At 38.1% G+C, this 26,573-nt stretch overlaps 1 protein-coding gene across 1 annotated transcript in view; it reads right to left on the bottom strand.

The window, feature by feature from the left end:
- Positions 1-2,326: 2,326 nt before the first annotated feature.
- LOC139693537 (nucleolysin TIAR-like) overlaps positions 2,327-26,573 on the bottom strand; it is a 99,463-nt gene continuing 75,216 nt past the window's right edge. The window contains exons 4-8 of the mRNA XM_071591734.1: positions 16,959-17,139; positions 15,609-15,795; positions 14,340-14,581; positions 12,273-12,741; positions 2,327-4,287 (exon numbers count right to left, since the gene is read on the bottom strand). Coding sequence (XP_071447835.1) covers positions 4,246-4,287; positions 12,273-12,741; positions 14,340-14,581; positions 15,609-15,795; positions 16,959-17,139 — 1,121 coding nt within the window. The 3' untranslated portion in view covers positions 2,327-4,245. The remainder of the gene's footprint in view (positions 4,288-12,272; positions 12,742-14,339; positions 14,582-15,608; positions 15,796-16,958; positions 17,140-26,573) is intronic.

Raw genomic sequence — 26,573 nt, 5'->3', positions numbered from 1 at the left:
ATGTAAACCACATTGTTAGTTTGTCACATTCACTCAGCATATTTCATTGAATAAAATTAATGACAAAGATGCAATTGCAACTGTGTCAAATCCATGTAAATACAAACCATTAAATGTAAACATGCATGAGAGCTGATGTTTGAAAAATTTCACTCTTCAGTATGGACAGCAAATTCTAATTCAGATAGAAGAAACTTAAGGCCAATATAATATAATAATTTACATGGGAAATTATATCAATTTTTATTTGAAATGAAAGGACTCAGGCAGGAGGAATAAGAATAGTCAAGAACCTTGTCAGGTTTATATTAACTTCTTTATTTTCAATTGTTTGTCTATAGTTTCTACCAACCTATGTAATGCTGGTCATATCTACATTATGCTTCATCTGTGTATGTTGCAATGTATGTATTTGTGTATATATGTAGTAATACATATATAGACTTACATAGGTATTTGTCAATACTTGTGTTATCGTTTACACCTCAATTTTGAAATTTTCTCTCAGAATATTAATGTTATGTTAAGTTAAGCAGATGCTTGATAGGCATATGGTGAGCAGATAATGATTTCATGGTTTACATTGGATGACCAAGATTCTTCCACAAAGCCCACATTTTTTTAGAAAATGGTCGATGGGGTCAACTGACACTTGAACCAATCATGATTTAAAAAATAAGCCAAAAACAAATATCTTACATTTTAACACTTCCCTCATAACAAAATATAATTTGTAAGGAGAACATGAATAACATTAATTGAATGAAACCAATAAAAATCCATTTCTATAATTACAACACGTCAACTTATGTCACAGTTGATTGGGGGAAGAAACAGTAACATTGGGGTGTAAAAAATCTCTATCCGAATGGACCATATGCAGTATCAATCACATGCAACACCAAAATATTTTTTAACATATGGTATGGTACTCATTATATTTAACAGCTTGAAAATATCCAACAATAGGAGAGCTATATAAACATATCCCAAAGTATGACTTGCAGGACTCCTCCACCATAAAACACACTGAACTGTGGAATTCTTTTGAAGATCGGTGTGACGGGGTCACATGGATATCCAGGATGGAAAACTTAAAAACAAACAGAAGATAAGGGAAATAATACAAGCCTCTCCTCAAGAGGAAGGGGAGGTCACCATGTGATTAGAGAATTAATTCCAAATCATTGTATAGGTGTTCAGGCAACAGCCCGAAGGAGGCAACAACTCAAGAATGTTTCCAAATCTCCAATAACATCTTGCAAGAGCTAATATACACCTCACACCAACACAACCACAGGCACACACACACACGCACGCACACACATGACATTCCACCTCTCCCCCTCATCGCGTGTACTGGTGCATCTAATATCTAGCAACTGTGCAAATTTTTTTTCCAATGCTCACTACAATAAAATAAAACCATAAGACAATAATTGGCTTGTCATGGGAGGGGTGAGGAATTAGGAGGTGTCTGTCAGTTTTTTCTATAAGTAGTTTTCTATGGAATTGTTTTCTTTTTTTTAAATTCTCGTATCAAAACACAGTTTTTTCACTTCCATCCACAAGTATAAAATGTTCTTCCATGTGATAAGGAGCATGGCATTGGTGCAAATTATCTTTTTGCATAATGTGTCTTAATTATACCTCCTCACATTTCTGCCATACATTTTTTTCAGTTTGTTCAACATTTTTTTTCCATTCGAAAAAATTAATACCACTTTTGCACATACAATGAGCAAATGTACCTCCGAAGAAATTTTTACGAAATCATATACCTTTGTCACATAAAATGGTACAAACATATTCACAATTTATTTTACCAAGTAGGTATGAAGAGTGATGATCACAAATGGGTGGTTGATTTTTTTTTTGTTTTTAGCAGATGCCAAAAGTATTTTGAAATTTTCATTTGGAAACAACAAACTTTACACCAACTGAAAACAGCATATCAGACTAAGAGGCAATGAAAAATATGTCTTCATGCAGTGGCATGCTGGTTTTTTTTTATAGCCATGGATGTTATTTTAGAAATATTTCTTTTGATAACTGAGTTGCCATATTTTATGCTACTTACAAATTCGCAGAATATTCAAATAATATTCTGTTACCAACTACAGCTAGCATATGATAGCACTTCCATTGAACACAAGATAGTTGACACCACCTTGGCACTTGTTTCATGTAGGCATCAATTCTTGTCACATTAAAAAAAATAACGGTAGAGATTATTTTTTATCAACCACTTCAAAAATTACTTGATTTCAGGACTTTTCACTCTTGTCATATTATATATATATATATATATATATATATATATATATATATATATATATATATATATATATATATATAATCTATATAGTATGTATACATACATGTGCACACATATGTATATCTCCATATACATACATATACATGTATAGCTATGTGTGTGTGGGTACTTCTAATTACATGCATCACCCACACTCCCCAGCTATCATCTTTGTTCCTATATATTCCAAACCTTTTGTTCGTAATGTATGTTCATATTAGCATGTGTGACAATGTGCAGTTGATGTTTAAAAAAGATAATGGGGACAAGGAATGCTGTCTGGGCAAATCGTGGGGATGGAGGGAAAAAGAGACAGTGTTTTTATTAAATGGGAACAAACACCTTAGTAATGGAAACAATACACTGTTTCATAAAGCAGAGGCAGATACACATTATAATGCACCTATTTGATTGCACATCCCAATTACTTAATAACAAATCCTCCACCACATGATGTGACTGAAAAGGTGAAATTATACATCTCTTTTCATGTTAAAAAAGATTCATTATCAATACTAACATACGTAGGGCAATGATTTCCATGAATCAATTTTCAATGCTAGCAACGTTTAACCACTAATCAGAAATGACCTTGGAGGAAGGGATGGAAGATAATTACAGTATTTTTTCATGTCACATCAGTCATTACAATTATACAAGAACATATTATGTGGGATGAGGATTATACACAGCTCTCTTGGTTTCTGTTTCATAATCAACAACACTACATTTAAAAACTACTAACTACCTACAATGCTACATTGTTACTAAGCAACTTTGTTAGTGTGGTTTCCATTGTTTGCATGTTTGACTGCACAGAAAATACAAACAAAATGCTGGATTGGCTATAATCAATCTTTCTTGTGATTCTACAAGCCTTTTTTCTTCTTTAAAAACTATTGCGTGAATTTCTGCTACGGCTACATACTATTAACAGGAAAGTATTTTTGTTAATGTTGTTCCATATTTTCCATCTATACTATTCTGAACTTTGTACATATTTGTTTTCACAGGGGGCTTTACCCTTCACATTTTTTTCTTTTATATATATATATAATATTTATATATCTCCCGCTTCTACTGGCATTAATATCTGTTACAACAATTATACGTCCCTCTTTTCCAAATATTGTATTCTGTTAAAAAATAGGCCCCAGTCCCATCACAAGTAATTCTCTTTACAAATGCATTCTCTCAGTTGTAGCTTTTTTGAGGATCTTAAATTATAAACTATCTACATTATAGAATAGTATTTCTCATTGTTCATCCGGCAAGAACCTTTTATGCCATCATTCAAGCCATGTCTTGCCACCTAGCTTTACAATTCAACTAAATTTAAAAAAAGAAACTCGCAGTTCCTTAATTACCTAATTTGGTACTTCAAAACTGAATGATTAATGTAAAAAAATCAGCACAAACTTTCACCATTCTTTAGCAAAGTGCATAGTTCCCACCCTGATCTCTAACTTTTCAAATGAATTCAGACATGCAATGCATTATAGTTAATGCCTATAGTATCCTACGGTAAAACAAGCATTTTTTTCAGGAGATGTTATGATTTCATACAAGTTTTTTACTGTTGTCTTTTGTTCCTGGCAGCTGTATTTTTTTTCATATTCAAAACGCACTCAACAACACTCTATGGTGCACAACACTTTTTAAGTCCATTTTTCCAGCAATGCCATCTAAAATCTCATTTACTTGTGACCACCAGTACTTGTGACGGAGTGAAGACATTTTTTTCCATTCCATCATACCTCTAATACACTTGCTCTCACATCCACACAAAAGCACACACTTTTATATATGATTACATTTTCCCACGGTTTCTTCTAAACTCTTGCATCACCCACCACGACCTCACAGCTCTCTTCTTCATTGCAATCACCCTCAACTTTCCTCTAGCAGCCTGCAGAGGACCTTTACCATCAAACCAAAAGGCTTGGAGCTAGCCAGTCTTCATCTGCCAGCTGTCAAATGGAATAACAACAATATTTGGTTATCAGACTGCCTTAAATGCTATTCTACTACATTTATAAGCTCAGTTCAAATACATTTTAAAAATTAATTTATGCATAATATTCAATCTCCTGTAAAAAATAGGAGTTGCGACCATTGCTAACTGTCAATGAAGGAAAGAGAGTGCTTTTTTTATTTTTTTGTGATGAAACCAAGATTGCATTATTCATCTGTAAACACATTCAGCAATTTTTTGAAAGAGTAACTAAAAATAACATTGAACAAATAACACTTTTAATGAATAGAAAAACGGAAGTGAATGCACTCTCTCAATGCATGACATCTGTCTGATGGTCTCTTTCTTATGTTTAATATGACTTCATTATCCCAATATAATTAATTATATCTTAGTAATAAGACACTGGACACCTAAATTTATGCATTAGGTTGGATAACAAACATTATCTAGTGCACAGTCTCATTGCCCAACAACAGAAATGTAGAAAATGAAATAATGTGATACAACAGCATGTCACAAATAAATAGCAAGGCCCAAGACCACAAATTGGTTTTCATGCAGTTCCTAAATAGTATCCTAGCTTAGCAAAAATATAAAAAAAGAGGTTTTAGGAGAAAGCAATTTGGGATTAATGAAACAAATAGAAACCTAACAAACCACGCTTACAACACTAAGTTATTAAGAAATCAAGTACTTGTTGTGTGGCAGTATAGTGCCCACTAAAATTAGTGTTCAACACTGACCTTTGATCTCTCCTGAATAAAAGAATCTTAGTAAATAAGCTTCTCCTCATTTTTAAGGTTATATTTTTTTGTCCTTGCCATTGGCAGGATATTTGAGAAATTTACTCATGCACAAAAATGATGTTGATAAGATGAAATATTTAAATATTTAATATTTATCCTTTATTCACTTTCAATAAGATGACAAATACATCATAAATCAAAACAACAACTCCTGATATCAATGCATTATTGTTACACTTTAAAACTCTGTCTGAGTTTACAAAGGTTTTAAAAGAATAATTAAACAGAGTCTCGACAATAACAGTTGCCTTTTAAATTTAAGCATTACAAAAAAATGTCGATCCTCAACAACTTTCATAATTTAACACCAAAGTCATTTTCTCATCAAAGCAATTATACTTGTTTACATTTATTCAACATTCAGGAGTAAAAATGGTGGTTTGAAATAAAATTGTTGACAGCATTCTAGAGATAGCGCTAAAGCATATCATAGTGCCTGAAAAAAAGGAAATAAAGGCTTTAGTTAAGATAAAAAATAAAAAGAAACAGGCTGTAGTGCATGAAATGATAGGAAAGATATGCAGGAATTGAAAAGAAATGGCAAAAAAAGCATTACCCATGCCAAAATATTATGAAATTAAGACTGAATCATAATCCAGGCCTTGACCAAATCATGCTCATCAAAAGCATATGTATGTACATTGCAATTTTTTAATAAAAATTAGAAATTCACATTAAAAAACCATCTGAAATTACAAATAGAAAAAGAAAAACAATAATGCTATCAATGGTATAGTTTCCAGAGATTTGGAAAACGTTTTCTAAAATCAGTTTATTACAGGAAAAAACAATTTCACACTTTGTAATTTAAGCCACAAAGGAGGAACCATGTCAAAGAGTAAAGCAAAAAGCTTTTTCTCAGAATCTATACCTTAGACAACATTACAAGAAAAAATGGTAAAATATAGAACAAATATTTTCAAGCATATCTTATAAGCAAAATGTGCTCCACAAATAGTGCATGCCACACACCATATACATAAGGAACATTTTTGATTTCTGATGATCCAACTGCAATTTATAAAAGGGAATGGACTGGTAAAATTCACAACTAACTAGTGCCTCTTAATTGCTTTTCTTTTGCCAGGTCTATGAATTTATCATATTTTCTATTCAATTTTACCAAACATCTTCAAAATTAATTTTGATAATTTTTCTAACAGCGCATAACTATGATGAATCAAAGCTGATGACTCTGATTGAAAGCCAAAGATTGGGTATTCCATTTGTAAATTAAGCGACTTAATTATCTTCCATGACTGCAACAAGTCGCAAATATCATTTAATGAAAAGCCAGATAAAAGTTCCACTGAAAAGCATCCACCACCCACATGACATGCAGTTGTGAATCCAAACAGTACAAACCACCAATGGAAAAAAAAAGAATCCCATAGAGAAAAAATCGACCAGGTTAAGACTATTTAGCAGAGATTGGACTGTTTTCAAAACTGCACAGAGATAAAAGTTGAATGAGCATGTAACAAAACAATCTGACATTTAGTGAACATTTATATTTCAATTACAACCGGTTGCATCAGAGCTGATGAAGCTGCCTCTCCGGATTTCAAGGTGGAGGGAGAAATAATGTTTTGCCCATCAACATTTAGATTGCCCCACTACATCTGCAAAAATACACCCAATCCCATGATTATGAGATCAAACTAGAGCTTAAACCTTACAATATCTAATGCCTAAGGATTAAATTGAACCATGATTCAAGACTTGCACGTTTTCCACCCACATTACATCAAAGCTGAATTTTGCCGTACCACTAAAAATGTCCAAAAATTAATTTCCCATTTATAGATTTGGAAGCATAATAGTACATATTTTACACATGTACATGTTTTCATAGAATTAAATAATTACTTTACTAAACATCAATCCTGCCACTGAAGAAATTTCTGATGTGGTATTGGATTTTATATTACCTATTCATGTCCTATAGAATAGAGAAAGTTTTCAAACACTCAAGAATGTAACTTAGTTGATGACTAATATAAAATTGTAAAGTATATAACAGAAAGCCATAGATTATATAAAACATTCTAGTAGTTAATAAATGGTCACATCCTCAGTAAAATCTATTGTGCTTATTCCGTTCAGTTAAACAGCTAATTTCACTACGAAGATTCTTGTGTTTAAAGTAAAAAAGGCAACATCCTGCATTATCTGTCCAAATCAACTTCATCACAGGGATGCAAATGAAAGCCACAGTTTTTGAATTTCAAATTAAACAAAAATTTAATTTCAATGAGATCAAAAATGAAATTGCAGACTTTGGCAAGTGAATAATTATTAATGGTTTTTTTTCTGAGAGGATGGCAATTATTATTTATTCCGGCAACCTTAATTCTTGCCTAATTCCCTTATTCAGCCACGGCTTTGATGATCATGTTCAGTTGTCTCCCTAGAAAACCACTTCCACATCATAAGCCAGGTAGCAGTGCCACCACTGGCCAATGAAATTAATTCACAATTTTCTGTTCATAACTTTAATGCAAGAATTAACAACAGAACCATTAACAGCACTGAATATTCCAAATTTAGCATCAATTGGGAAAAATTTATCTGAAAATGTTTAGAGAGCTACCACAGACGAAAAGTTACAATACTGAATATCCGAAGGGAAACAACTGCATTGTAACAGTTCCTTTCTAAGATAATGTTCATCAAAAGGCTTTAAAAGGCAGATCTCTCTCAAACATGGCCAATGTTTATCAAGTGAAGAGCATTTTCTTGGCAACTCATTCCCGATCAGATTCATGGTTTATAATTTACTTCTCAAAATGATTCCCAGAGCACAAATTTAAGATATTAATTTCCAGCTGAAAACCTCCCACATCATACACTCACATGCTACAAAGACTATTTTCCCATTATTCCTTACATAACAATTCCACGTTGATCCCAAAGGCAATTGCATTCCCTTGTCTACCCAAGAGTATATACTTGACCTTGGACTTAAACAATTCAAATACTCCTAAAGATAACAACAGAAACAGGTGTTACTGAATCAGAAAAATAATGCTATTGCCCATAAATGGCTCCGTATGGTTTAACTGCTGTATTTTTGTGCATATGCTATGAGTATTATTATATTGTATCTAAATTCATCTCTTTATACAAAACTTCAGTTATCATTTTATCAAGGCCCATATTACTCCAATAATTCTGCTGTCTTAAATTGCTATAATTCAGTGATGTGGAGGATTTCAAGCACTCCGGATGACTTCAGGCATTGTTGATTTTGGAGATTCTGGAGATTCTACAGTTCAGGGATTTTTACTGGCATCTAAATTGTACAAAAATGATTCACTTTACTTTTCCTTAAGAACAATTGTACTTTTCCAATATTTATGTATTTCAGCTAAGTATCTAATTTATCTAATATAAATCAATGTGGGTTTTCAGGATCCATCAGAGAACATGTGCCCTTAGTGAGCAGGACAGGATCTAAACCTTGATGGCAGCAGGGTAATGCTCTCACCTGCATTGCTTGAAATTTACAGCTATTTATTCTTGCTAATTGCTCAAATATCCTATTTCGAGTGACCCTGCTGGCCATTTTTGAGAATGTGAAATACAATTTGAGAAAGTATATAGCTACTTATTTAGAACACTAGGAACATGACCTATTTTCAAAAAAACAGAATTTTTTCCAACTGATAAGGTACTGGCTTACAATATCATATAGACTTATGAGAATCACATTAATGAAGTACTGATTCATGACCATGGAAAGTGGTTTTTATTGTACTAACAATGAGTGTTAGTTGAAACTGCAGTGATCCCTAAAATTAATTAGAATACAAAAATTTACTCAATAGGTATAGTCTTCGGCTCTGTAAGGAAGACTGCCTTCACCCCATATTTCACATCTATTTTAATTACAGAAAAGGGCAATGATAATTATTGTTACTATAAATAAAACAAGTCCTTTAAATTAATCGCTCTTGACAGGTTTAAACTTCACCATTAGATAGTACTTATAAGTTTGACTCCACATTTAATATAATAATGTTTCCACATCTTTCAATATGGATTGTAAATGGTTATGATGTAGCAAGAAAACTGATTACAGAACACTTATTCATAACCTGACAATGTTCGCCATATGTCCAAGTAATGCAGCATCTAAATTCAATATGAATCCCACATGGATGAAACCTGTGTAATTCATATGAACAGAATGAAAAATTTTTCCAGAAACCTAAATTCTTCAACCGAAACTTCTATAAAATATGGACTACTGTCAATTTCTGAATGTCCTTGAGTTTGAAAACTAAATTTTTCTAAGAGTAGGTAAAAAAAAGTGATAAAATTGTGGTAGATATTGATATCAGAAGGAATGTGACTTGTTTTTAAGAATTAAGTTCTTTGATAGCATTCAAGTGCTCACTGACTTTTGGATCAAATGCATAATAAAACCTGTCGCCTGAGATGATGCACTAGGGTTACCCAGTAATATTCATTCGACTCCTAAATTACATGGAAAACTTAAATGTCCTTGATGAAAGCCAGAGATTTTTCACTTTAAAAAATGATCAGAAACTTATCGAGTTCGCTTTTTCTTCTTTTGAAAAAGTATTTCTTTACATGAAACACTAGTACATTGCAGAGCCATGATAGTCTCACCTACACTGGAAAATTATGATTTTCCAATCCTTCTTACATTCTTCTTCATACAAATTGTAATTTTTATCACATTTCCTATATCACCAGATATAATTAAAATCTATAGCTAGCATAATCATATGCCTTTCAGATTCAATTACAGGGGTGCTAGGAAACCAATGCTATTATATTTTTCCAGTTCCTATGAGGTCACAGAACATATGACAGTGCTCATGATTTTGAAACTCTTTGGATGCATGAAAATCAAAATTTATTAGTTTAATCGAAAGAAACAAACAACTGATAAATGGGTTTTGTAAAACCAATGTAATGTCACAAAGAATATTAATGAGTACGTGCACAATACCACTCATTGGAAATCAAACCGTTTACACAAGGCTGGATATGGTATTTATTGAAGACTTTACACTGATGCACATAGAGATCCATATCATACCATGAAATTCTTATGACCTGCTTGAAAGTAGGGTTGAAGTATCATTAAATGAGTTGAGAAACAGTAAAGCAACAGGGGTTGACAAAATTCCAGTTGAGGTATTGAAATCACTCAATAAGATAGGAAAGAAAGAATCAACAAATTTGAGTAATGACAGAGTATCGTTTTGCCTGATATCACATGTGGCTAAAATGGTTTTGAAAACCATTAATAGAAGATTTTATTAGAAACTAAAAACTTTGATGGGAGAAGAACAATATGGATTCAGACAGAGTAGATACAAAGAGATGCAACATGTCTGTGGCGAGTAATTGGCAAAAGAAACAGGGAAAAGAACAAAAACGTTAATATTGTATAAAATGACTTTGATAAAGATTTTGATAGGGTTAGATAGGACAAATTAATAGTAAATGTGAAGAAATATGAGAATGATTGATGGGAACGAGGACTTACAATTAGACCTGTATCTCAGTCATAAAGGCAAGAGTAAGAATAGAGGTTGCCAGATGAGATCAGAATAGGAAGATGTGTTAGGCAAGGATGCTGCCAGACACAACTCTATTTAACATACATTTGAAAGAGATAATAAAATACTGCTTTGATGATGGAAGTAAAGGTAATAGAGTGGAATGTAATAGGTTTACAGATGATATGGCTGCAGTAGCAGATGGTAAAGAGAAAGTCATAGAGAGGCTAGTGGACCTTAATGACAAATCTAAAGAATGTAGAATGTTAATAAGCAAGAAAAAGACTATGAGTATGAGAATAGGAGGTAATGGTGAGAGGATCAGCATCGCATTGGAAAGTGAATAAATGAATCTAGTAGAGAGCTTTAGGTATTTCTGGGAAGCGTCATCACTGAGGAAGATTCCAAGAAAATGTGGGAGATGCTGCAACAGTAACGTTTTGTCGGAATCATCCACTAATATAAGTACATTTCAATGCAACAATTTCGGAGGATAAAAATCATTCGCCTTGATGCAAATCATTATGACAATCTGAAATTATTGTACAGAACTGAGGAAAATGTCATGTTCCAAGCAAATCAAATCAAGAATAGCTATGGTAAATGAGAGACTTAGTAAGAAGAAACTACAGAGCAGACCTTTCAATAACGGTGCTAGAGAGAGTGAGGAAGAAAGAGCTGTAGCTGGACATGATTAAGAATGGCATTATTCCCATTCCTAATCATACAGATAAATGAAAACAATGGCTAAAGACAGGAGGACATGGAGGTCAACCATGAGTGAACCTGCCACACAGTAGAACAAGCGGTGATGAGATAAGATTATAATGTGCAATTCTAATGGATTAGATTTCTAATGTCTTCAGGTTCACGATGATTGAACCTGGTCTGAAAAATACTTGTGCAAAATTTTGAAGTTGAAAGAGACAAGTCAAGCATTGAATTACTTGCATAATTGAAGGGATAAATGAAATTCTCATTAAAATCTATTAACTTTTTCCTTTATTTTAGTCCTGATTATTGCCTAAATGAAGTCTTGACAAACTCTTTGCAACTATTAGTATTACCAAATAATCAGTAAAAACATAATAGCTTTCCCCAAAGGAGCATTGTTTCATCATCATTCAGCATTTAAAGCTTGGTTGACTGCAGCCTCCACTCCTCTCTGTTTAATTTTAAATCCCTCAAGTCCTGATACATTTTATATATGATGAGAGTAATGCTCATCATATTATAATTACAACTATATTTCTGTAAACAGATCACCACAGCAAAACTACACAAAAGTGCATAAACTCCTCCTTTTAAGAAAATGCATTTGGATTCATTCTGGAAATCAAGAGCACCTAGGGGTTTATAGTGGACAGTTTAATTGATCTTGTAGGTTTACTGAGATGAGATTGGGTCAAGAGCATTCCCAAAAATTCCTTGGCCCCAGCCACCCTTTTCCCAAACGATTTCAATTAGTTCTACAAAATCCCTCAGCTCTTCCCGGCTGATTGTCATAATTGTCCATGGCTTCTCTCTCTGCATATATCACGAAAATAACAAATGATGCCACCCAATCGTCCAGACTCTCAGTAGAGTGGGGGCATAAGGGGGGGGGGGGAAGGGGAGGAACACCATCTCACCTGGAACTGTTGCATTGGGTAGGCGGCGGCCATCATAGCGGCGGCCGCGGCTGCAGACTGCGGCGGCGGGGGTGCCTGCCCCTGCGACTGCGCCCCCGACCCCGACTGCGCGCCCCCCTGCGACTGCTGGACGGCCACGGCCGCCTGCTGGGCCTGCTGCTGCTGGGCGACGGCAGCCGCCGCGGCCGCCGCCTGCTGCTGCGCCGCCGCCGCCTGCGCCGCCTGTTGGTGCTGCTGCTGCTGCATGGCGGCCGCCTGCGCCGCGGCAGCCGTCGCGGCCGCTGCGGCCGCCATCTGCTGCGCCGCAGTCATGCTCTGGGGAGGCGGAGGGGGCGGAGGGGGCGGCTGGTGGCCGGGAGGGGGGGGCATGCCCGCGCCCCCTCCCGCCTGGCCTCCCCAGCCGGCCGCCGCGGCTGCAGCCGCCGCGGCGGCAGCTGCGCCGGCGGACCCCGGGATCTGCATTCCCATTCTATCCAAAGAGGGGTGACATCTTTAAATCAGAAGATGGTCCCACACCAAAGAGTTGAATGGATTACGGAAGGGAGCGTGGACACGTCGCAGTGCGGAGGGGTTGGGGGGAGAGAGAGAGAGAGAGAGAGAGAGAGAGGAAAAGAGAGAGAGAATTCCAGAACAATTATTCACAGCAAATTTGCGACACGGGGACAACAGTCAAACCAGTAAGGAGAGGGAGGCTCTAGGCAACCGAAAGCTTTAAAATTAGGCTTTTACATTCATAAATTGGTGAAAATTCAGCACATATACTAATAAAAAGTCCCAGTTTTATAATGTCTAGTGTATAATGTATAATGTCTCAATGGTTAAGCTAACGTGGACTTTGACAACAGGATGGGTTTTGTAAAAGGAATAAGTAACTGACCATATAAATGGCACCTTTGATGATTGAGATAAGGAAAGTACAACAGTCTAACACTTCAATGATATCAAAACGAAGTCACAACATAAACGACACAATTTGTTCAAATTATGCATTTGAGACATTCGACTACTGCTGGAGTGAATATAATTCAATTACAGCTGATTTTTATTTGAATAAATACTCATAAGTGAAATGTGCTTATTCGATTTTAAAAATTTTTTCCCAACTGGAATGAAAAAAGTAAATTCTAACAAAAAGTTCGTTCTCCTCTCAGCATCATGTGGTGGAAATCGAAATTAAATTCAATCAATAAAATTCCAAGCAAAGTCTGAACAGTTAAAAGTGTAATAGTTTGTAGAGAAAACATGGTCAACTTTTAGCACAATAGACAACTATATGAAATGACCACCTTTTTAACAACAATATCTTACGATTGACAGAGTAAAATTTAAGTAAAATGTTGCTAAATCCTCTTATCCACGTTAAGATTTACCCGTACCATTGCATCAATATTCTGCATTGATGTGATGCATAATATTGATGCGCACGATGTGCACACCTGCATATTTGTTTGATTTGTTCTGGGTTAAATTAAGAAATGCAATGCTTTTGTATAAGCATAAGATGATGGTGATTTGATCCATACCATGCCATGTATGAGTCTTATACTGTTGTTAATAGAAATGGCTAAATAGACAGATGGTCACTATATTTGGTGGAAAAATATTTAGGTCGGCGAATACGATAACCTTCACATATGAAATTCAGATTCTACCATTTTCATTTTACAGAATTATTTAGATAACTATTTCTTGAAATAATTATTACATACATGCCAAGGGTTACACAAAAATAGTACTCGGTTATTATGGGGCAACTAACATCTCATCAATCCCTCTGCCATCATGAATCCAGGTAGATTGGTTGAGGGAAATGATAATACATTTCTATTTTTAAAACTCTGAAAAATAACCTTCATCAAATTTATTCAAGGCAATTTCATTTAGCTTCCAGACACATTTTATTAATTATACAAAATCAATGTTTCAGACAACTGTTCTTACTTCGTTCCACACCATAAATGGTATTAAAATAAATTGCCAATTTGGAGCCACCACATTTATCATCCCTTCAATCCAGATAGCTAATGCATTTCCACTAGTTTTATGGTTTAATGAAAGAAAACATACCCCATGTATCCCTGCTGATACCCTCCAAACTGGCCATAGGTGGAGTAGCCTTGCATCCCCTGTAGGAACTGGCCCTGCATCTGGGCAGCAGCAGCTGCTGCAGCCGCTGCAGCTGCAGGATAGCTCTGGGGGTACCAATAAGCTGCAGCAGCTCCCATCTGACCCCCTGCTCCTGTGGCTCCATAAGTTCCAGCACCACCAGCAGTGCCTCCAGCTCCATATGGATACTGACCGGTCAGGGCCTTCAATACAATTAAATAATTAGAATTAGCACACAAGGCACAAAGAAAACTCAAGCTAGGTATTCAAATGTTGCATCTCTAATGGCTACCTATGATTACTTCTTCAAGAATAGGGTAAATGCATATAAAATAGCTTAAATATCTATGTTACCAAACTTGGATCATTATTGCCAGCATTCGATTTATGTGCATGTTACCCCACGAAAAAATAGGATTTGGTACTTTTTGAGCAGAATGCATAGTGGAAAGAGATTACTGCAGGTGATTTCTCAATAATAGTGCACTCCCATGAAAGTCTGTAGTGACAGAGGCAGATGGTTCTCACAAAATGCCATCCGGTGCGCCAATGGAATTCATCATTAAAAAGTATCTTGGAGCACAATAATATATGTACTAAGTTTTTTTAGCTTCCAATAAGCTTCTGGAGATCAAAATCAGAAATTTCTCTGAATAAATGATGACTTCATCCATTTTAACAATATATATTTTCACAAAATTTACGATGATGAAATAAAATTAAGATAATAAATAACTCGATTCATTAGAGAAAAGAATTGAATGCCACCATGTAAAATAAAATCTTATTCTCAAAAAAATATTTAATTTGTGAGACAGAAAAATATGTACGATTTGCATAGAATGCCAATTAGATTTCGCCTTACAGATATGTTTAATTAAAATTCTTAGTGCCATTTGACTAAGCATGGAATGAATTTTTGATGAGTAACTGCTGCTTCTACATTCAACATGCATGCATGGCGCCTCCAAGAAATTATTGAAATCACTTTATGATGAATATCACGAGGCATACGTGCATAGTATTACAATATAAAGAGAGAGGTACTAATAAAAAATTGAAAACTTTGACTGTGAAATCAATAATTTACTAGACGTTTCATAGTGTTTGACTGGATACTCCACGGTTGGGACTCCACTGAGGTCACATAAGGAAATTATTCAAAAGAGCAGGCATGAAAGGCAATCCCACTCAACGCGCTCCCGCCTTCGACGGCGCCCGCGCACCCACCTGCCCTTGCACCGTGGCGGCCGCGGCGGCGGCGGCAGCCGCAGCGGCAGCCGCCGCTGCCTGTTGCGCGTTGTTTGGGTCCCCGGACTCCTTCCCCCAGGAGCACTTGACGACTCCTTGGCCGCCATTGATGTCCGTGTTATGCACGGCCACTATGGCGTGCGTTGCGGATTCCTTGGTGGAAAACCTGCCGTGGTGTGGGATGGAAGTAAACTTAAAGTCATGATTCAATATCTACACAAAAATTCATTGAATGTGGTCCTAGGTTGGCAATGGGAAGGACAACCCTCATCAATTTACCTTTCCAATCAACATAAACTCTTTGCGATGCACTAGAATGTTTTCCGGTCAATTATACTGTATACTAGCTATGACGTGTATTATTACTTCACTTTTAATTTAAAATGACTCAACAATATTTCCCGAGAAAACATTTTCTTCAGGAGCAAAATACAGAATTGTTTCTAAAAAACTCATACAAAGTTCTATACTGCAGGTAACTTGAATACACAAACACATTGAATAAATGTATATGTATACGTGTGTGTAATGTGTATATACATAAACATTCTACTCTTTTGAATAAATAAATATATACCGATATATCAAATATATATGAACCATACACACAGTTATCAACCCGAAGGTCAGTTTGATAGGTATGGATAGAGCTCACCCAATTCTAAGCCCAAGGGCGTATTCACACATCAGGGTAGCTTTACCTGGGCCGTCAATAGTTTCCCAGGAAGTTCGGGTACCAAAAAAACCACAGCTTGGGTCCACTGAGGGTGCCCAAAGGTGTATCCGAGAAGAGAACCAGGGCCCTCTGGTCAGTTGTTCAAAGCTCTACTTCCTGGACTACCACGTCCCCCAAGTTTGGTATATGTATATACACACAGGTATATTTGGTATATATTTATTTATTTAAAATAGAATGACAATGTGAAGTTTACATTTCATTTAGTGAATCATTCATACAAGTTGCATTTTGGGAATAAATAAATTCTACTTTCCAAATATGTATCCTAAGTAACTCATATATGCATGCGATACTCTATTGGAAACGTAAACATGTAGAGCTTTAGTTAGAATAACGTTGACCAAAACTATAATTGTAACTTTACGTTTAAATACTGTTGAATGCCAAACACAGATTTTATTAACTGCTAACGACATAAAAGTTGATAACCATTCAAGAATTTATAATAATTTTCTGTTTATGAGAACAGGAGAATTATAACAAAAAGTAAGCGTAATATATCATGCTCATTACAATTGAATAAAATTGGCATGTACAGTTGAAAATACTGTTACTGTGAAAAAAGAAAAACGAATGATTTAGCAACATACCGTACAAAGGCGTATCCTTTATCCTTAAAAACACGGATTTCCTGGATCTGACCAAATGGCGAAAAGGTTTTCTGCATTAACTCTTCAGTGAGCCCAGAAGCGATTCCTCCACAGTAAACTGTGCAGTTTGTAGGGCTGGACTGGTTGTACACCTCGTCAAAGGTGAGTGGCTTGCAATTCACTTTTGGGGCAGGCAAAAACGTGTTTCGTTGATTTTAGGCACGGGTGTTGCCAGGTAAGAGAGAGGATGGATCAGGATGGCAGTAAAAGGTAGAGAGGAAATATTTGAATTGCATTGACCAGCAAATAGTGGAGGGAGTAAAAAAAATAGGTGATCAAGGTCAAGGGGGGTGGAGGGGGAGGGAGAGAGAGAAAGAGAAAACATAATTTATATTAATTACCTTTTAAATGCCAGTACCGAGTGAGTATTTTTAGTATATATTTATGCAAGTACACATTTTGTCTATGATGAATATAGGCAAGCAAATCCCACAACCATAGAAGGAAGGTATTAACAATAGAATGTTACCGATAGCAAGAAAAATTAATAAATTGAGTTTGGTGCACAGGACCTATGTACTAAATATTAGTTTATCTGGCCAAAAAAATATGTAATGAAGGTACGATTTAATAGACCTGTAAAAACTCACCTGTTACATCACTTACCTTGCCACAGAACAAGACTCGCTTAGAGATTTGTTTACTTAATCTTAAAAATAAGAATTTAATAGAAACCCAAGTGGTGCTGAACTCAGATCATCATCATCATCATTAATTATATAAAAAATTGTTCTTATTGTGGATAGTGAAGAAACTGCCAATCTTTTGCACACATATACACATGATAAAAGTGTTTAAAGAAGAGACTTTTAAAAATAACTTCTAATAGGAAAATACTTCTCCCGGATGACCCTCTCATGGCTAAAAGCATTCACTTTTCTCTTTGCCCAAGAAAAGTAAAGGACTGCAAGGAAAAAAAAACTCTGCCCAAAATATTCAAATGTAAGAAAAGTATAGCAAACAAGAAAAAATAAGAATAAAGGCAGCTTACCTCGTTTTTTGCCAACAGCAGATAAAGTGTTTATGTTTTGATTTACTAACAGAAATATTGAATCAACTCTGAGCGCTACTAGTGAAAATTATTAAATATATATATATTTATAATATTAGGAAAAAGAAAAAAATCTGGTATAAAAAAGGGGTCATACCTACTGTCTCTCTTAGGTTTGGTATTGGGATTTGGCACAGCGAAGGGGTTCTTTTTGGGCAGTCTAGAGCATGCATTGGTCAAAGGAGAACAACAGTCTATACCATAGCAGGTTTAGGAGATGGTTGAAAGGGAATTGGGTTCTCATATTTTTTTTCAAAGGATAGTTAAAAAGAGAGTGGTAGGCTCACGTGAGTAAACTCACAGGTATGGATAATATAAATTATAAAAAAAGAAAAAGAAAACCCATAATAGATTTTCCATATTAAAAATAGAAGGAGAGAATATAATAAAAAAATTAAATAAGAAAAACATTCGAATAAAAAACGAAGGGTTCCAACTTACACCGTTTGGTTTGTACGAGAGATTATGAGGCAGAAATCAATCTGAAACACAAAACGTTTTGAAACTGAGTTCAGCATTTGTGGTCCTCGTAGTCATCACCATCGCCGTTTTACCACACCACAGCACAATGCCTCGTGTGAGCACATTAAAACAAAATATTCAGTTATTCACATAAATTTCTCTCATGGAATTTAAAAACGTTTGTTTAAGCCTTTATAGCCATTATCAATGTACAAATAGGTCTAAAAAATTTGTATTTTAATATTTTATAAAAACCAAATTAAAGCCATTGTGCTTTTCTCATTTGCTAAAGAACCTACTCATGTCAACTTGCACGACTTTCCCAGAATTTTCATTCAATTTAAGCCATTTTGTTAAATATGGAGGAGGAAAATGGTGGACCATTCTGCCAAAAAACAAAATACGAGGTTCTCATTTCAAAATTTTAGTAAAAATTCCATTAGTGCTATTAAAAATATACAATTGTCACGGAAATTTTGAATTCTGGTGAGTACTCAATCTAAGAAATGCCTACGCAAATATTCAGCAATCCTCTCCATTAAATAGATTTTCAAAACTAACACTAGTGCAACAGAACTGATTTAGGCTGACAACTACATTCAATTTAAGAAAAAATAATAATAAGCATGTCCGTCACTGCAAATGCTACCTCGAAATAATCCAGAGGTACGTGAAATACATTTTCATTAAAAAAAGAAAAATAGAACAGAACAACTATTAGCTATAATTATAGTATCTTAAAAATCTGATTGAACTTTACTAACAAAGTCATTACTGTGAGGTGCTGATCGTCTCCAGTGAAAAATGAACTGTTAATACTCTGAGAAATAAAGAAATTTAAAAAATGAAAAGAAAATTGAAACAAAGACAAATAAATGCGAACGAATTTGGGTGGCGCGCCGAACAATTAATCTCTGTCAATGGGTTTGGTGCAAGAGGCAGGGGAGAGAGAGAGAGGTTTCTCCTCCATTGGTATCAGCGAATGCATTTCCAGGCCAGACAGACGGCAGTGTAAAGTCGGGTGATATGAGGACGCGGTCGTAGAGAGAGGGGGAAGGGAAGGGGTGGAATTTCTGAGGGAGAAGGAGAAAGCAAGGGGCAAGGGAGAAAAAAGAAGCAACAGAGTAGGTATGTCAATTTGCCATTCAGTAAACAGCCACACATATCCAGCACAACTTTTCAGTTTCCAGGTCAGTTGGAGGGTCAATTGAAAATCCACTACTGAGGCGGCATATTCCAATGAATGAATACGCCAGTCTAGATAATACACTACAGTTTATCGTTCAAACTTGGCCAAAAATCAAAGAATGATGAAAATAAAACTAACTAGACTATGCAAATTCACTCAAAACACATTGTTACCGGTACAATGCGTGTGTATGTCGTATATACCACAGGTAACATCTGAGATTAAGCTCCTTTGGGGGCAATGCAAGCAAGGAAAGCCATGCTCAGTGCAACCTTTCCGAATTGACATCGGACTCTTACTTTCATAAAAGACAAGTAGTAAATACTTGGTTGTTCCACACACAAAACTTCGGCGGAAATACGAATTCATTCACAATTTTTAAAGTTATATTATTCTTAACGACCTACACCTTGAAAAATAATTCACACATCTGGGTGAATAAATTACAACAATTACTTGTGATCTCGGAATCTAGTTCGCCACTCCAATGCTGCCAGCTTGTCCCTTCACCTATTACGCCTGAAAGCTAATGGCAGCGCTATGCACGTACCTGGTTCACGCTCATGAAAACATTCTGGTTGCACCCCTAGGCAATTCCTAGGTATCTTACCATGCAAGCCATCACGGGGGGAGTCCAGTGGCTGACACGCGGTAGCAACTGTTTAAGGTGCAAAACCTTAAACAGTTGCTACCTTATAGTGGTTGCTTGCACCCATTAGGTCGTTAGATAGTTTAGGACTGGTCAAGAGAGAGGAGGAAGGGGGATACTTCTATTGTACCGTTATCATCAGCTCACTCTAAAACGAGAGACGGTATTAAACTCGCAGAGTAAAATTCCCATGAAATTCAACAAAAGCACTAATCACACAGGATGAAATACAAATAGAGTCAAAATGGAACTGCAAATATCGAAAAACAGATTTGTACAGTTCTTGATATGCCGTTCGAGAAAGTGCACGCAAGTAGGGGTTTCTTTTTTTTGACTTTTTAGGTAAATCTGCCCATCACTAAAAATATTTGTTTTCCACTTAAGCGAGATCGTAGCCCTTGAGGGGGGTACGGTTTTTTCCCCACGCCAATGAACCTCCTGGATTGAACCTTAGTTTTCGGCCTGGGAAGAAACCGCACGCATTCCCGATAAACAGAAATAGGAAATCTTATAAATACTTTGAGCTACATTTAATTACTGCGGTAGTTGTGTTGCTATCGCTGATAATATGGCTACTGGCAATTTCCAAAAGAAGAACTTTTACGACACCGTCTCAACGAGAATTTTTCAAGATAGAAAGGAAAAAAAATCTTGCTGCCTTACTATAAAGCGAACGTATTTCATTACTTCAATATTTCAGATATATCAGGTTAATTCCGATGTATCGAACTTTATCCCACATATTCAGATGTGTAAGAAATATCAAAATATTCTTCCTAATTTTTTGAACTAAGCAAATTTCTCGATTGAAGACCCATATTTTACTCACCGAAAATTATTGCCCGTTTCCGAGAAGGTTAGCGCGACTCAGAGCCAATATCCTAAGCACAGTAATACTTCTCATGCATCGAATACGATAATGGGAATCTTAAAAATCATAAACACACTCCACACTTCCTAGTATTCTAATAACTTTCTTTAAAACCACTCAAACCGTCTCACTAACAGAACGGGCGAAAGGCTCATTTCCATTCTAAAGAAGCCGCGGGAACGAGTACAGTGGCCAGCAAAATATTTTTCATTCATCAGGGTTGTGAAACGATGCTGAAAAACCGCCGATTGGATTCGTCAATACGGAATAACGCATATGAGTTAATCTAGGTCATAAAATGGAACCTTGCGGTAGAGATTGACGCACAAGAGATAGAGGATTAAATTTTAAATGGGAGTTATCACGAGAGATAGGAAGAGGGTCGATAGCTTTTTGTCTCCGGCTAAAAATGCAAAAATTCCTGACATTTACTTCCCTTCCCGATGACGAGCACACACTCTCCACATCCTAAGGACGACGGAAAGGACTTAAGCACAAGAAAGACTCCCGGGGCAGATTTTCGAAGAGCATGATACCAGATCACTACGCACCTTCATTTTTTTTCAGCAAATATGAATGTTTCGGGCAGATGGGGCATGCATGGAAGATAATTGCCCCCTCCCCCCATCAAAAAAACCCCACCCCTGACTCCAACAAGGCAGGAGCTCAAATGATTATTACTTCCCTGTTCCAGTGCACCAGTGTCGAGGTGGCGGTGTGGGAAGCCGCGTCCGCGCACTTTTTGAGAGCCGGGGGCCGGAAGAGAGGGAATGCGAGCGGCAGCGCTGAGCGCTTTGCCCCCTCTCTATCCCTCCCTGCCCCCACATCCCACTCGATATCACTCCACTTGCCCACCCTCTTCCACTGGGGCAAAACAGAAATGCTCTCGATTATTATTCTCGTTCCCCATCCGCCGCCCCAGGCTCTCCCTCCGCCCCCCCAACCCCTTCGCACAACCCCTGCTTAACTTTCTCCGCGTCTACACACCCCTCTATCCTCTAGTCCCTCCACCTCTCTCTTTCTCCTCAAAAGATCTCTCTCCTGAGCTGCGAGAAAGATCCGAAACTTCGGCCCCGCGCCCCCCTCTAGCCTCTAACATACGACAAACAAACATGAGAAGGCTTTCTGGCAACACGGGGAGACCGCTTATCAAAACTGCGAGGGGCGGGGGGAGGGGAGGGGGTGAGAGCGAGGTGATGCTTATGGACTCGGCGTGGTGAGGGAATGAATTCGATCGGGAGGGCGGCGCTCCTCCTCGAGGGCGTCTCCTGCAAGAGAAAGCGAGCGGCGACGTAAAAGGGTGCGGGGACGGGGCGGGAGGAGCAGGGGGGATGGGGCGGCGAAGGGGTCAGGCGCTGCGAAGGGGTCAGGCGCTGCGTCGGGAGGCGATCGAAATCATTCCTATTGGGTGCCTCCGCCAGACAGGGAGACGAAAGACTTCCTCACGAGAAGCTCAAACATGCCAAAATTTCTGACCGATGCTAACTACACCACCTGCTACCTAACAGGAATTAGTTAAAGGGGATTCAAAGAGAGATCCGCGTGACACTGGGCAAAGAGGGACTTCCTTCTCTCCTCCGAAAGCTCAAGGTCGCGTCCAGTAACAAATGGCATCACCACGGTGGGTTTAATAAAACTAAGAACTGAATTGAAAATACAAGGCACTTAACAAAAGAAGCGTACGCAGCATAACTTAACTGGCGAGTCCTAGACAGATTACTTATACATGTCCATGTATGTGCATGTGTTTACACGTCACAAAGTTCTAGAAAAGATTACCTACTTCAATCGTCAAGACCGCCTTGCAATCAAGTCTACATTTATGGCACAACTTGGGCTGGGATGGTGGTAAGAATCAGATACGCTTTTTACAATTACAAATCCAATTCAGAGGAGAAAATATTTTGATGAAATAATCCCACAGAAAAGTAGGAACTCTGAGCTGGTTGTTGGTGGTCGGAAGTCGCCGGAAGGGTTCTTGCAGTACGTTTTTTTAAACTTGATGAGGACGGAAAATGAATCACTTCCCTCTGCCCGGTCCACATTACTAATACATCTAGAGAAATCACCGTTTCCTTAATAGTGGAACGAAAATATTTCTCTCTCTCTCTCGAGTACATACAGGGTTCGTCCGGAAAATAAGTGTACTGACTCCTGGCCTGGGCGCGCCGCTCCAGCTGTGGTGTAGTGAGGAGCTCTGTTAACGCGAACCTCCACGCTCGACCCACGTCACGGAACGCGATGCCGAAGTTTTTGGAGCAGCGTTATTCCATCAAATTTGCGGTAAAGCTTGGGAAATCGTCTACCGAAACTGTCGGTATGATTAACCAGGCTTACGGGGAGTCAGCCATGTCCAGAAACATGATCTTTCGGTGGCACAAGATGTTCGTGGAGGGCAGAGAAGAGGTCGACGACGAGTCTTCGAGAGGTTCCCGATGATGCCTTCGCGGGAGCGTTCCAGGAATGGGAACGCCGCTGGAACAAGTGTATGGTCAATCGCGCAGCGCTCTAGCCACTGGACTGCCGAACCCAGTCACAAATGAACAGCCACAAACAACAGATGGAACTTCTCTCTTCTCAGACTTCTCCTTCCCGAGGGCAGACGCCGGCGAGACACGAGGGAACACCCTGGCTGGAGCCCGAAAAACACACACCACCCTCTTCCCAAGAGAATCGATCCCCGGGTAGGTGAAACCATGAACATTTAACATTACCCGTACCGAGGGGACCCCTATACTTGAATGCCAGCACCCTTCTTTCATAAACATGACCCAATGCCTCCGTGAACGGTACATCGTTCCGACGTTTTGCTCTCGCAAGGACCGACATTTTACGAAACCCATGCAGGCAAGCTTCAGACAATCGTGAACGTGGGAATTTGTGCGTAAGGGAGGTGCAGGGGGTATTGTGGGGAGGGAGGATTGTGGGGGAGGAAGAAAATGGAGGGAAGGGTGAAAAAGGGGGGAAAGGGAAAGGGGGGAGGGAGTGCGGCGGGAGACCAGGAACGCAGGGCGTGGGAGGGAAAACAAGGGCGGCCCGAGAAAAGAAGCTTTCGGTGTGAAAACACACCCTGGGGCGATGGGAGAGCGAAAAAGGGTTCGGGCTAATGAAAAGAAAAACAGGCGAGGAGGGAGGCGGTTGGGGTGCGGAATCGCATTTTATTATCCCTCTCCGCCCCTCCCAACCCTCTCCACGGGAATCCGCCGCGCCTGGTGACGGGAAAGAAAAACCACATAGCAGCGTCAAAGACAAGCAACCTGGCAACCCGGCTTTCGTCGCGCGATCCCATTTTGAAGGGAAACTCGGGAGAGTCGTCACTCAACAGGGCGCTGCCTAAAACAGCAACAAGGGTAAATATCTCCTCAGGTCTTCAGCCGGGGCCATCCTGATCCCTGCCGGCGAGGGGCTGGCGTGAGAGGGAATAAGGGGGACGGGGGTAGACATGGGGTGGTGAGCCTTAAATACCCCCAATGCCGCTTAATAGAGGAACAAATGACGTCCTGAGTACCTGCTACGATCAGCGATCCCCTCCGATTGCCCACGAGTCGAAATAAACGTTTTTACCAACTTGCGAAGGTCACTTGAACATAAAATCCGGTACCTTTAACTGAATTAAGTACACCGTACCCGGTGAAACTTTATGGAACTGTTTCATGATGAAATATCATGGATACGTAACTTGGTTCGTCCATTGAAATTGAGTCGGCAGTATACAAGTTTGACGACGATGAGGACGAATGCCAACGAAACCTGGGTCTGACGACTCAAATGTGGAAGTAATACGTTGCCTTCTTTAACTGAAGGATTTTAATGATTACTGTCTTAGTTTAATAGTACATAATTTATTTCCATTTATAACTACCATTCAATCCATTTAAACTTTCGTAATTAGTGGTCAAATTTGTTAGGAGCACCATAAACATTCAACACTCGCGCAAAAATGACATGAAGCTTTAGGGGTTTAAACTATCCTCCTTTGAATCGTTTTAGGCTTTAGCGGAGGGCGCGTCTCGGGCGCTGAGCTAATCAGGGCTTCATCGCTGTAACGAGAAATACTCGCCACTCTTAAGCAGACCTATGCGTTCGTCCGCGCACTGCTCCGAGGAGCCCTAAATGCCTAGTTCCCCGTGGATCGCACAGCGATCAGTCTCCAGGAACGCTCCAACAGGGGGAAGTGAGTCGGTTGACACTGGGAATGGTTGGTGTCTCCTTCGAATCAAGGAAGTGAGCGATATGAGAGGCGTGGACGACGGGCGCATGCCTTCTCTTCAGGTGGGCGACTGAACCGGTGGCCTTTGTGGCCAGGTAGAGGGACCCGGCACGCATGGAGGTCCAGGGGAATAATAATTGGGAGGGAATAATCATTTTTGAGTGGAGCATCGCACCGATAGAAAAACCATTAATTAAAGAATTAAACATTTACGAACAGGAAAAATAGTTTATATTCTATCAATATTGCATTTAAAAATCGTTTAAAATTAAAAGAAACGCCAGGTGAAATTTTAATGCGCCTGGCGCGAGAGGAAAGAAAAACCTCTGTTGATTGCGGATGCATAATACATTACGTATGAAAACATTAAACGCTGAAAAGGAGGGAAACAAGTGACACAGTTCATTTAACTTATAATTTATCTGCCACGCACGGCAATTAGCAATCCCGACTCGATTATTAATATGGCGGCCGCATTGGCTTGATGTGACGCATCATCCCAGCGGCGCTAAAAACCGGAATATTGGATTCATACCCTTCGAATCCATGATGAAAATTAACAAAGTTTGATGCGAGTTTTTTTATGTAAAGTAAAGAGGAAACAAAGCGATATCGATATTAATTCAAAAACATTTTTTTTAATCGCGGACCGAAAAAACTGATGGACGCAAATATCCAACGGACCGGAAAACGCCTCTCTTTCAAGCGGACAGACCTATCGTATGATCATTGAATTGAAACTATCCCAATGGTTTACATTTAGTTGCTTTAAAAACATAATATCCACATATTTTATCACTAAAATGGAATATGGAAAAACTGACTATAAACATAAGGTTTATTAGCATCGGCACTAGGTCTGTGCCCATCCTTTAACTCTGGTCCAAAATTTAGAACCACTCCTGGCAACACAAATAGAGATCGCCTCTAATTTTTAGTTCATAACATTATTATCTCCTGGAACTTTAGCAGTGTGGAGAAGAGTGAACATGGAAATAAAATATACAGGTGAAGTTGGGTGCAGAGGTGTGAAAACGAGTGAACTATGCTAGAGAGGACATTAAGAGAAGAGAAAAAGTCGGGCAAGGCCGGAGAGAATACTATATAAGTAAGAATTCTATTA

Source organism: Hetaerina americana, unplaced genomic scaffold (genome assembly GCF_022747635.1).
Source record: "Hetaerina americana unplaced genomic scaffold, ioHetAmer1.1.p SCAF_5, whole genome shotgun sequence".
Taxonomy (NCBI): domain Eukaryota; kingdom Metazoa; phylum Arthropoda; class Insecta; order Odonata; family Calopterygidae; genus Hetaerina; species Hetaerina americana.
Note: the sequence above shows the minus strand (reverse complement) of the source record. Positions and strands in the feature narration are given on the sequence as shown.